General features: G+C 38.9%; 1 protein-coding gene across 3 annotated transcripts in view; it reads right to left on the bottom strand.

The window, feature by feature from the left end:
- The window catches only part of SLC24A2 (solute carrier family 24 member 2), a 330,161-nt gene that overhangs the window by 162,688 nt on the left and 155,621 nt on the right, over window positions 1–11,852 (bottom strand). For all 3 annotated transcript variants that reach the window (XM_069088075.1, XM_069088076.1, XM_069088074.1), the window contains exons 3-4: window positions 8,199–8,237; window positions 4,701–4,809 (exon numbers count right to left, since the gene is read on the bottom strand). In XM_069088075.1, coding sequence (XP_068944176.1) covers window positions 4,701–4,809; window positions 8,199–8,237 — 148 coding nt within the window. The remainder of the gene's footprint in view (window positions 1–4,700; window positions 4,810–8,198; window positions 8,238–11,852) is intronic.

Raw genomic sequence — 11,852 nt, forward strand, 5'->3', positions numbered from 1 at the left:
AATACCTCTATTGCATCAATCAATTAATCAAGAGCCTTAGACAAGAGGTTCTAGTAAGCCATTAGATGAAATGGAGCGATTCTCCATAGGAAGTCTGTGGGTATTGGTTGAAGAAACTTGGTCACATCCTTTGGGTTTTGTATAAAATAGCAAATCAGCTCAGAATTCAAGAGATTTCAGTGGTGAGCAGGGAGAGGGAAGTTCTGATCAACCCCTAAGAGGAATCACTAGGACAGGGGTGAGGAGCAGAGCCTCAGTTTCCTCCCTTGATTGGAGGTGGATGTTGTGAACTTTGAAGGGTAAGAGGATTTTTTCATTGGTGTGCTAGCCGTGAGTGGTGGTAGTATTTGTGCCAGGAGCTCTGGAAAAAATAAATGCACTGAGGAAAAGCAGCTTTAAAACTCTTTGAGGAGCCCACAAGAAAAACTGGATAGTACCTAAGGGGAACTTGCAAGTGGGGGGAATGGACCTTACCAACTGAGAACTGTATGTTACTTATTGTCCCATGTGCTTTCTAAGCTTAACTCACTTTCCCCTGGACTGTATAAACACTGATGAGATGAGTCATACTCTTGTGGGCATGTTTTGTACCAACTTTTATAGTAAAAAGGTGGTATAGTAACATACTACTTATGAAATATCCCTTTCTAAAGGATTAATCATAGAGTGGGGATAGGTGGAGGGAGGGAGAATACCATTGTGGGCGCATGAGCTATAGAATTAGAAAAACATATCTTAGCACCTCAGTGGGCTTTGACCCACCATGGGTTAAAAGTTCCCTAAACCCTGAAGGAGAGAAGTAGCAGTTGCTTTCTGGGGATCTAGCCTACCAGTTTCAGTGGGAGTTGGTAGACTCAATCTACCCAAGCTGTAGTACATTGGGTCAGAGTTTTAAAGCTATTCATGGAACTCACTAGCCCTTTCCTAAAGGGATACTACTGTAGTTCTCTGACTCATAATCTGTACTTGCTAATTTAGGTGAGGGTCTATAAACCAGTTGTAGGTCTTAGTAAAGAGCTGCCAAAGATTTCTGGAACTGAAAAATTAGACACAAGAAGATGCAAGGAGATCTATATTTTCTTTCTTTCTTCCAGGTTCACTTTAAATTTAACTCACAAGACATCATCATGTGAGATAAAGAATCAGAGTTTCAGAGTCAGAAGTAACCTCAAAGACTATCTTGACCCACCCATATCTGAACAAAAGTCTCCTGTTTAATATCCCTGACAAGTAATTGTCTAGGCTTTCTTTGAAGACCTCTATTATTGAAGAATTTACCAGCTTCTGAAAAAACCCATTCTTCTTCTGTACAAATCTAATTGTTACAGACTATCTAGTGACACCATCCCTAGGATAACATTCCCTTAGCTTACTTTTTTTTTTTTTTAAAGCAATCAGGGTTAAGTAACTTGCTCAAGGTTACTAAGGCCAGTTATTTCTGGGTGTGGTGCTAAGTATCTGAGCCTGATCCTCATTCCGACATTGGGACATTGGAGCCGGTGCTCTTACTCACTGTGCTACCTGGCCGCCCCCTTAGCTTACTTCTTGGCAATTTATACTCATGGCTCTCACTTCTGCCCTGTGGGCCCCCTAAAAAAGTCATTTTTTTGAAGGAAAAAAAAACCCTTTCCTGAATGTCAACCCTTCAAATATGTGAAGACAGTTATTATGCCCCCTCTGAGTCATCTCCCCTCTAGATTAAACTTCCCCTGTTCTTTCTTTAAAATTAAAAAAATATTAATATCTTTCTTATTTATGGGTCATGTCAATGTTCTACAAATTTGTAGTGCCACGATATGCTGTCAAAGGAAATCAGACCGTATGATTGGGGTTAAGAGTTGAATCAATATGTCACACAAACAATATATTTCTGAAAGAATTGAAAGTCATGACAATTTATGTGTAGTGCTTTAAAGTAACAGGGGGCTGTGTGTGTGTGTGTGTGTGTGTGTGAGAGAGAGAGAGAGAGACAGACAGAAACACACAGAGATAGAGACAGAGACACACACAGACAGCGACAGATAGAGATGGAGACAGAGAAACAGAAAAACAGAGACAGAGAGACAAAGACACAGAGAGACAGAGACACATACACACACACACACACACACACATACACAGAAAGCTATAAACTTTTACAAAGACTACTAAGTCTACAAAGCAACTAGCATGGTGGGCCCTGTTAAAAGGAGACTTTCCCCCCCTGCTGGGGAGTGTGAACTCAAGTGATTAGACTGGAACCAAAAAATGGATTCCTATTTTTGAGAGGTGTGGGCTTGAGTATTTATTTGGGGGGAGAATGAAAAATGATTGCAGTTTGGAGAAAAATAACAGAACAATCTGTTTCCTTGCCAACTGTGCTATAGAGCAATTTAAAAATATTAAAGTGCTTTACATATTTTCTAATCACTCAAGTCCTGAAATGATTATGGCTCCCAGCATTCTCCATAATTCAGACCACCGGAGCCCTTCATATATTTCGGGAAAGAGGTTTAACCTTGAAAGCAGCAGCATGGCTTCCAAAGGCACATCTCACTGCAGCAGGGATAAACAGTTTAATTGCAGCATGGCTCAAACAAGCACCAGGTGTTTCAGGAAAAGCATTAATGGGCCAACTCTGAGTCACAAATATCTCTGATTTAGGTCCTGCTTTGCCTCCCAACAAGCCAAAAATCCACAGAGAAATTTAGATCTTTTAAGCCACATTGGCAGAGATCTGCAGAATGGCATTACAGATGCTATTTAAACTGGGCATACATTAACACTTTGCCTTGTTATCTCTAGAATGGATTTTGGGAATAACAGGAAGAAGACAAAGGTAGGAAAAGTCTAGTCTTTTTTTGAGGGTAGGTGGGGAGAGAAGGGAGAGTTCCAGGCAATGCCCTAATACTCAAAAGAATCCTTCACAACTTTGTTTGTAATAGAACCCAAGGGGTGAATCAAGCTGTTTTTCATTTTTCTCCCATTGTCCTGCTAGCATCTGAGAAACTGAGGAAGGTTGTATGGTATAGAAGAAAGAGAGTCAGGGTACTTGAATTCAAATTCTGCCTCTGACACTTATTATTATCTGTGGCATCTGGGACAAGTCATTTCTTCTCCCTGGGCCAAATTTCCCTTAAATGTAAAATGAAGATTTTGGACTACATGGACTCAGGTCCCTTTCAGCTTGAAATTTATGGAACTATGACCTATGAAAAAGTGACTCTTTAGGGGGAGCCAATGCAGGGGAAAGACTACTAGATTTGGAGTCAGGAAACGGAGATTCAGATCTGGACTGGCTCCATCACTAGGTGGTGCAGCACATAAAGTACTAGATATTGAGTCAGTAGGCCCTAAGTTCCAGTCTGGCCTCAGATACTTGCTAACTGTGTGAGTGTGGGCTGGTTACATAATTTCTGTCTACCTCAGTTTCCACATCTGTAAAGTGTGGATAATAATAGTGCTTACTTCTCAAGGTCATTGTGGGGAGCAAATGAGATCCTATTTGTAAAGCACTTGGCAACCTTAAAGTGCTATCTAAATGCAAGTCATAATTGTAAATTAATAATTAGCTAATTGTTAAATAGCTAATAATCTGATTAGTTATTATTGGGCAAGTCACTTAATCTCTTAATTTCTCCAGACTATTTCCACCCCTGTAAAATGGGATAGTTGACCAAGGTGACCTCTTTTCCTTCTGACCCTAACTTTATGGTCCTAAGTGGTGAAACCCTCTCAGAGTGTTTTCTCAACCTCCCCTCTAGAAGTAGTTATTACCAAGACAATCATAGCATTTTATGCTGAATATTATTCGCTATTTAATAATTCATCACATTCATTTAGAAGACATGAGGTCTCACTTTTTTTTTGAGCTCTGTGTTCACATTTTTTTTGATGTGACTGTTGATATATGTTCAAGTATCATTACCGGATGGTATGGATGAGTTATGATCTGCACTGATGGAGAGAATTCTGACATTGATGAGATCACAAGGGCACTGGCATACACATATCTGTAAGCGCTACGTCAGTGTCCCCAAGATATTAAAAGAACAAGAGAAAAGCCTCTGACATGTTGGAAGTTGTACTTTCTACAGAGAATTTGAAGAAAGATTCAGTTAGGAATAAGTCTAGATAGATAAGTCTTCTAGCTTCCAATGAGAATCAAGGGGACAAATATTCCAAATTAGTCTTCTTTTTCTTAAAAAGTAAAAACTAAAAAAAAAAAAATGGCCCCAATGTAATAAAAAAAGAGTCTTACTATAGAGGGATTGTGATCTACATAGGTGGGGGGAGTGGCCCCACACTCCTGAAAATCACAGATCCATCAAAATTACAAAGCACAGAGTAGATTTTTATTTACACGTAACTTCCTTTGGAAACCTCAGAAAGAGGAAACAGGGAATGTTTAGCCTTGCTATCCTCTTTGCATCAAGGCAAACTTTATTTAAGACAAGGGGCAGGAGAGTAAGTTAGCACATTGTCCACAATTATTACTATTACTCCTAATAATACAAGGGGGTGAGGGGGTGGATCACTCAAAGACCAAAGGAATGGCTTTCAAGCAGAAAGGGAGCTGGAGGGTCCCCTGGGAAAGACCAGACTAGGATACCATGATATGATACAGCAACATAAGCATGAATAAGAATTTTATGAAAAGATGAATTTTATTGTTTGTTTAGTACTATGGAAACTTAAAAAAAAACAATCTTGGTATTTACCTTCAGCAAGTGGGTCAAGGGTATGAATCATGAGCTGGAAGATGCTGTTCCTCATCAGACTATTATGAAGAGAAGCAGAGCTACCACCTCGCTGGAGCCGTGGCTTAGTCTGAACGGAGAGACAAAGAAAAGATCTCGTCAACAGAAGGAAAGCAGATGTAATATTATGTATTTCATCTCTATGAAAAAATCAGTAAATGGATTGCAGATTTAGGGGTAGAAGGGACCTTAAATGTCATCGAGTCCAGCTATATATAGATGGGGAAACTGAGGGCCAGAGAAGGAAAAAGGAAGGAAGAGAAGGGAATATGCATTTATAGAGTGCCTGTTATATGCCAAGCACCATGCAAAGCTCTTTGAAAAATATTATCTCATTTGATCCTTACAAAACACTGTGAGGTAGGCTCTGCTGTCATCCCCATTTTTATAATTCAGGAAACCAAGGCATATAGAGGTAACCTCTGTTTGACTTGCCTAGGGTCACACAGCTAGTAAGTATTTTAAGCCACATTTGAATTTGGGTCTTCCTGACACTAGACCCAGTGTTCTGTTCACTTAGCTGTCTCTGTAAACAGACTTGCCTGGGGTTACACACTCTATGCATGTCTGAGGTAGGATTTGAACCAAGTCTTTCTAACTCCAGTTCCAGCAATCTAAACTGCTAAGTCCACTAACCATACTACCTCTAAACTAGTTATCACTTCTAATCCACTCCTCTGATCTCTGTCTGGCACACAGGAGGAACTTAATGTTTATTGATTGGTTGTTGGATTGGACTGGTTGTCATTTGTCTCTACTACATGTCCGTATGCTCTTTTTCCAAATAGTCCCAAAGTGATTTCCAATATCAAAGCAGAAGAAGGACTTCCCCTTCTGTTTGGAAATACCAGCCTAAGGATGTCAAGCTATAGTGAATGTTCAGAGAATTTCTGCTGAATCCTAAGTTTTCGTCAAAACTCAGTTCAAGAGTCCCTTAGTATGAGGCCTTTCTTGATTTGCTAAGCTACCGGCTCCTCCTCTCCAAAATTACCTTTTTAAAAATGTTTATTTTGAATCTATATTTTCACTTGTTTTTTCTGCTTCAATTGATTGTAATTGAAAAGGATTGTAATTGAAAAGTCTCTGAGGGCAGAGACTTTCATTCTTGGTACTTGTATACTCAAGGAACTTAAAAAAGTGCCTGGCACATATCCAGTAGGGGCTATTTTCAAGGGTATTAAACTGAAGCCAGGAAACAGTGTGGTACCATGGAGGGAATACTGGCTCTGGAGCCACAGGTTGTAGGTTCTAAAATTGCGTCAGAGATTTAATTACCCATGCTGTGGTGGGCAAGTCTCTTACCTCACTAAGCCTTGGTTTTCCCATCTATAAATGAAAAGCCTGAACTTGATGACCTCTGAGGTCTGTTAGAAAGGACTACAGATTTATGATAGTTTTACTAAATAATATTACTTAACAGTAAGTCAAAAAACATTTATTAAATGCCTGCTTTGTACCAGGCACTGTGCTTAGCACTGGGGATACACAAAGAGGGAAAAGACAGACCTTGCGCTCAAGGAGTTTACAATCTAATGGAGGAGACAGCAAACAAATACATACTTATAAATAAACTATATACAGGATAAATAGGAAACAGTTAACAGAGGGAAAGAATTAGAATTAAGAGGGACTGGGAAAAGCAATTTGGGACAAAAAAAATCATCTAGATTCCATGAAGAATTAAAGAAATAGCATTCCAAATTAGTTTTCTTTTTCTTTAAAAATAAAAATTACAAAGTTTTTTCTTACTAAGCCCTTAAAAAAGTCTTATTCTCTGCACCATACTCTTCGCCTACCTTTTTTGGTGCCCTTTTGTACTGTACAACAACAATCCCTTCACTATTTCAGGGATTATTGTAATAAATGAGAAAGAAAGGTAGGCAGGTCAAATTTATCCAGATAAAAATCCAAGACAAAGTAGGAACTTACACTTTCATCTGACTTTTGGAAGAAAAGTTTGATGCAACTCTTGTCAGATGAAAATAAAGTGCTTTCTCCAAGCTTCCCTGCACTCTACATGAAACCCTTATGTAGGTTGACTTATACAAAATGTCATTATATCAAACTCCACAGGGCATCCAAACACTTTATGTAGTGGAGTTTTGCAGTAATGACTATATTGCTGGAAATAACATTTCCAGATTTCATGAGCTAGAGAGGAAAGAGGTTTCTTAGTAGTGAATTATCAAGTGAAAACAAGTGTTTTGAACACACCAGGACAAAATAGAAGGTGTCACATGCAGGCATCCATCTCTACACTGACTCCTTTCCCTTCCAAACTCTAAGTCTTTTCTTGTATTATCTGGTTTTGTTGGATATTTTTTTTAAGCAATTGGGGCTAAGTAACTTGCTCCAGGTTACATGTTCAGTTATTTTGTGTGGGTGTCAAGTATATGAGGCTGGAACCAATCCTGGGTCTCCCGATGCCGGGGCCGGTGCTCTTACTCACTGTGCCACTTGGCCGCCCCATGGATATTTGTTTTTTTAAAAAAATGAAGGTAGTTGCCAGGTTTGAGGAAGGGAATGGTGAATTGTGTCAAAGTGTAATTGTTGTCTATCATTAAACAAAATAAATGTGAAGATCTTCTCTCTTAGTACCTATAATATAAATATCTCTTTATAAAGAGTTGCTTGCTAGTTGGATTAGGTCTGGAAAGAGTATTTTTGGGAGAACATTTGTCAAAAACAGATCAAGAACTAACAAAGTTAACTGGAGGGACATAAGCAGAGCTTTCTTATACAGAATTGTTCTCTCAGTGCTTATCTATTATCTACATATGTATATGTATCTAGATCTGCATATATTTTTATCTATATTTTTATGTATATATCCATATGTGTGTGTGTGTGTGTGTATGTAGAAGGAATTTCAAAACTTGTTCTTCTAATTCCCTTTTACTATAGAACTCAGTGATGCACACATGACCACTGGTGGCTTCAAAACTGGAGCTTGTTCTGAGCAGGAATCATGCAAGTAGCACTGAATAGATTCCTTCCAATAATGTTTCTCTTCTAATCGGTAAAAATTTGCCTATTCAAAAAATGCTTGCAGATCCTGAAAGGTGGGAGGCAGATTGCTTCCTTATGTATCAAATAGAAGGAACAGATCACCTAACAGTCTCTAAATACCAGCACTGCACTCCTGGGACTTGTTTAGGAAGCATTTTGTTATTTCAATTTCCAAGGAAATTCATGCCAAACAAAAGTGAAGATGACAACTTTTTTGAAACCTAGTAGCATGAATAATTTGTCAGTTTATGTTGGAATGCAATTATCTCTAATTGTAGAGCATCTTATGAAAACCCACTAGCAGATTAAAACTTCTAAATATCCAACGGTAGGGATAATTTGTCATACCCATCAATTCCCTCTTTCCTCCCACTCTTATCCCCACCCCAACTCCCCCATTCTCTGTAGGAAGACATGCAGATATAAACACAAGCATTGATTGCTTCCTACCGTTAGATTTTGTTCATCCTTGTCCTTGGCAGTAGATGACTATAAAAGAGGAAAAGGCAAAACCAAACAGAGAAACAAGTCAATAGTTTATCCTGTGAGATGTTTCCATTCAAACACTAGTTATAAGAGAAATTGATGTAGTTGTTTCTGCATCTTTGCTTTGTGAGTTGGGGTGGTGGTGGTAGAATTAAAACATATCAGTTACTTAATAGGGTGTGCTATTGAACTTGGTATCAAGAAGACCTGAGTTCTAATCTCACCTGACACTTATGAAACCCTAGGCAAGGGGGTGCTAGTTGGTGCAGTGAATAGAGCACTGGCCCTGGAGTCAGGAGGACCTGAGTTCAAATCTGATCTCAGACACTTAACACTTACTAGCCATGTGATCTTGGGCAAGTCACTTAACCCCAACTGCCCTCCAAAATGCAAAAAAAAAAAAAAAAGAAACCCTAGGCAAGTCTCTAATTCTTTCTCAGCCTCAGTTTCTTCATTGGTAAAATAGAGAAAATTATAGTGCTTATTTCACAGGGTTGTTGTGAGAATGAAAAAAATATATAAAGCACTTTGCAAACCTTAAAGCATTATACAGATTTTTAGCTACTATTACTATTAAAAGATACTTTTTCCAAGCAAAGAATTAGGAAAATATCTTGATTATAGAGTTCTATGGGCAAATAGCATATCCTTCAGGTTAACTTACTGATGCTCAATTGTGATACATCACTCTTCTCTGCTCTAGCATTGAATTTCAGAGATTTCAATTGTGCCCATTACATTGTATAATATGGTAGGTGACTTAGTAATACATTGGCTAACGTGTTGGACTTGAAATCAGGAAGACCTGAGTTCTAACCTTATCTCAGACATTTGCTAACTGTGGTTCTAGGTAAGTCACTTTCTATTGCTCAGACTCACTTTCCTTACCTGTAAAATCAGAATAATAATAGCATATACCCCAAGGGTTGTTGTGAGGATTAAATGATGTGACATAAGCAGAGTGCTTTGCAAACCTTAAAGTGCTATAAGAATGCTATTATTATTATTATTGCTTTTTGAGGGGGAAAAGGCCCAGCCTTTGGAGTCGAGTGACTTCTCCAAGGTCAAACGGCTAGCTAGTAAGTGTTAAATGTCTGAGGCTGGGTTTGAACTCAGCTCCTCCTGATTCCAGTGCTGGTGCTCTATTCACTGCACCACCTAGCCTCCCCAAGAATGCTATTATTATTAATTCTGTAGGATCCTCAGGATTTCCACATGCCAAGTTTGCAGTACAATTCTAGGTTATAATGTTCCCAACAAAAGGGTTTGAGCATAATTGGAGACCTCTGTAGAGGGTGGCTTGAGACATTAGATCAGGTTATCTGGATATCATCATTTTGAAGAAGTCATTTGCATTTCTTCCATAAAAATGAATAAAAGTAACAAGAGATAACTTTTCATTATCTGTTGAAAGTCATATTTTAAGTTAGGCTCAGCGCATATAGAATTCAGCTTCAGTTGCTGTTTTCTGTTTCAAGTTTCTCATGTTAAAAATGGAGTTTTCTGTTAAGTAGGAAAGGCTGAACAGAATGGACTGTGAGTGTAGATCCTCCCTCCTGTATGAGAAAATTAACCTCAAATAGAAGGGCACTGGAGCTGCACCACCAAACATGGCACATTGGTATGGGATTTGGCTCCCCATGATAAATTCATTTTCTCTTCTCTCAGGAGTTGTGAAAGTGAAAATGCCGTGATTGATAGCTTGTGTTCGCCATGGAGCAAAGCAAGGCAGTTTGCCATCAACTTTTTTTTCTTCTTTTTTTGTGGATGATTAGGATACATTCCATATGTTTTTGAAGTTTTCTAGCCTGAACTTGTACCTGTGGATAAATTAATTCACTTTTGCCCTTTCTCCAGAAAAAGTGACACCAACCATTTTATTTCCTTTAAAGACCCTGAAAAATTGGAATATAATTGGAATTGAGCAAATTAGAAATAATCTGAAGCCTTCTGCAGGCAAAGAAAACCTTTGAGAACTTCTTGAGCACCATAGCAATAGGCAAAAAGGTCTTTCAGCAACTAGGATCTGTGCTACCATTTTTCCAAACATGCTCCCTAAGCTTGAGCCTATTTTCCCTTGGCCTTTGTATGTTTGGAGAGTAAGGATATTACAGACTTTTGGAGGGATGTTTTGTACCAACTGTTGTTACTGCATAATTTAGGGAATAAGTACTCTTTTCTAAAAATTTCTTAAGGTTTGCTGACTATTATGATTCTGTAATGGTAACGTAATTTGAATTTGAAGATCCCTTTGTGTTGGCAAAAGTAGCAGGATTAGCACTTAGTAACTGATCAAGCCTCTGTTGGGAAAACAGAAGGTATGAACTCCTGTCTCCTCTTACTGAAGTAACAGGAAGGGGTTGGCTGAAGGACGTAGGTAATACTGTGTATATAAGAAAAGCCCCAGAGAGGCACAGTCAGAATTTCCTTGAGAACCAGATCTGGTGGCAGAACAGCTACAGAAGAATGGAGAACTGAGTCCTGAGAACTTGTGTTGGTGGTGGAGCTTCTTCTGAACAGGAGCCCAGAGCCAGGAGGCCAGGAGCCCAGGAGCCCAGGAGCCAGGAGCCCAGGTGACTGAAGCATGACTGAAATACTGAGACTTTGTTTGCGGCTTGGTTGAGTCTTGAATTCCCTGGAGCAGAAATGATGAAGGAGCTGACATGTATCAGACCTTGTGAATACCAAGTGTGGAGCAGGACCTGCCCAGGGAGCTGGTCAAGGAACTGGGAGCTGTCTGCCGTTGAACCCAGGTGACAGTCTGGTGAATCCAGGTAGAATCTGGGACCATGGAAGGGGATCCAGGGAATCTGAGAACCGGGCCCAAGTTAAGATTAAAAGACCTCTCTGTGGGTACTGAGTAATTATGAAATAATAGTTTACTAGTGACCTAAGGGGTAGGGGGTTTTGTGTATGATGCTTAGTAAGACTTTGCTGAATAATTGACTGATTGTACTTTGAGTACTTTGAGATATTGTTACTGATAAGTGACTGAGTTAATCAAGACTTTGCCCCATGAGTGGAAGACTTTGACTATTGTACTTTGAAACTACTGATAAGTGACTAATTGAGTTAACTTAAGAATGACTATTTTACTTTGAGACTATGTTGTGAATATTATATTGTGATTTTCTGTGATAAATTATAATATTGTGAATGCTGTACCTTGATTTTCCATGTATGTTTTGCTTTTGTTATGGAATAGAGTGATCACTATACTGAGTAATCAGAACCTTAAATGCTGTTCACAGTAGCATTTCTTCTGGAAAGCTTCTGTGCATGGCATTACAGATTCTCATATGATAATCTTGGAACTAAGTATACCAGCAGGTACTCAAGCTGATGGCACTAGAAAATCATTACTAACTCTTCAGAGCCATCCTCTTGAACCCTGGAGGGGGATATAGTATTGTTCCAGGACTTGAGACTTGACTACAAGAGAGGAAGTTGGGATAGGAGCTTATATAGGCTGCATGTGGGTTATTTCTAGATAATTCTTTTTTTTATTTTTAAATTTAATTTAATTTTTCTCTTTCTTTTTCTCTTCCTTCCTTCCTTCCTTCCTTCCTTCCTTCCTTCCTTCCTTCCTTCCTTCCTTCCTTCCTTCCTTCCTTCCTT

The sequence above is a fragment of the Petaurus breviceps genome, unplaced genomic scaffold, assembly GCF_028583685.1.
Source record: "Petaurus breviceps papuanus isolate PSGF00001 unplaced genomic scaffold, PetGlider_PUasm1.0 184, whole genome shotgun sequence".
Classification (NCBI taxonomy): domain Eukaryota; kingdom Metazoa; phylum Chordata; class Mammalia; order Diprotodontia; family Petauridae; genus Petaurus; species Petaurus breviceps.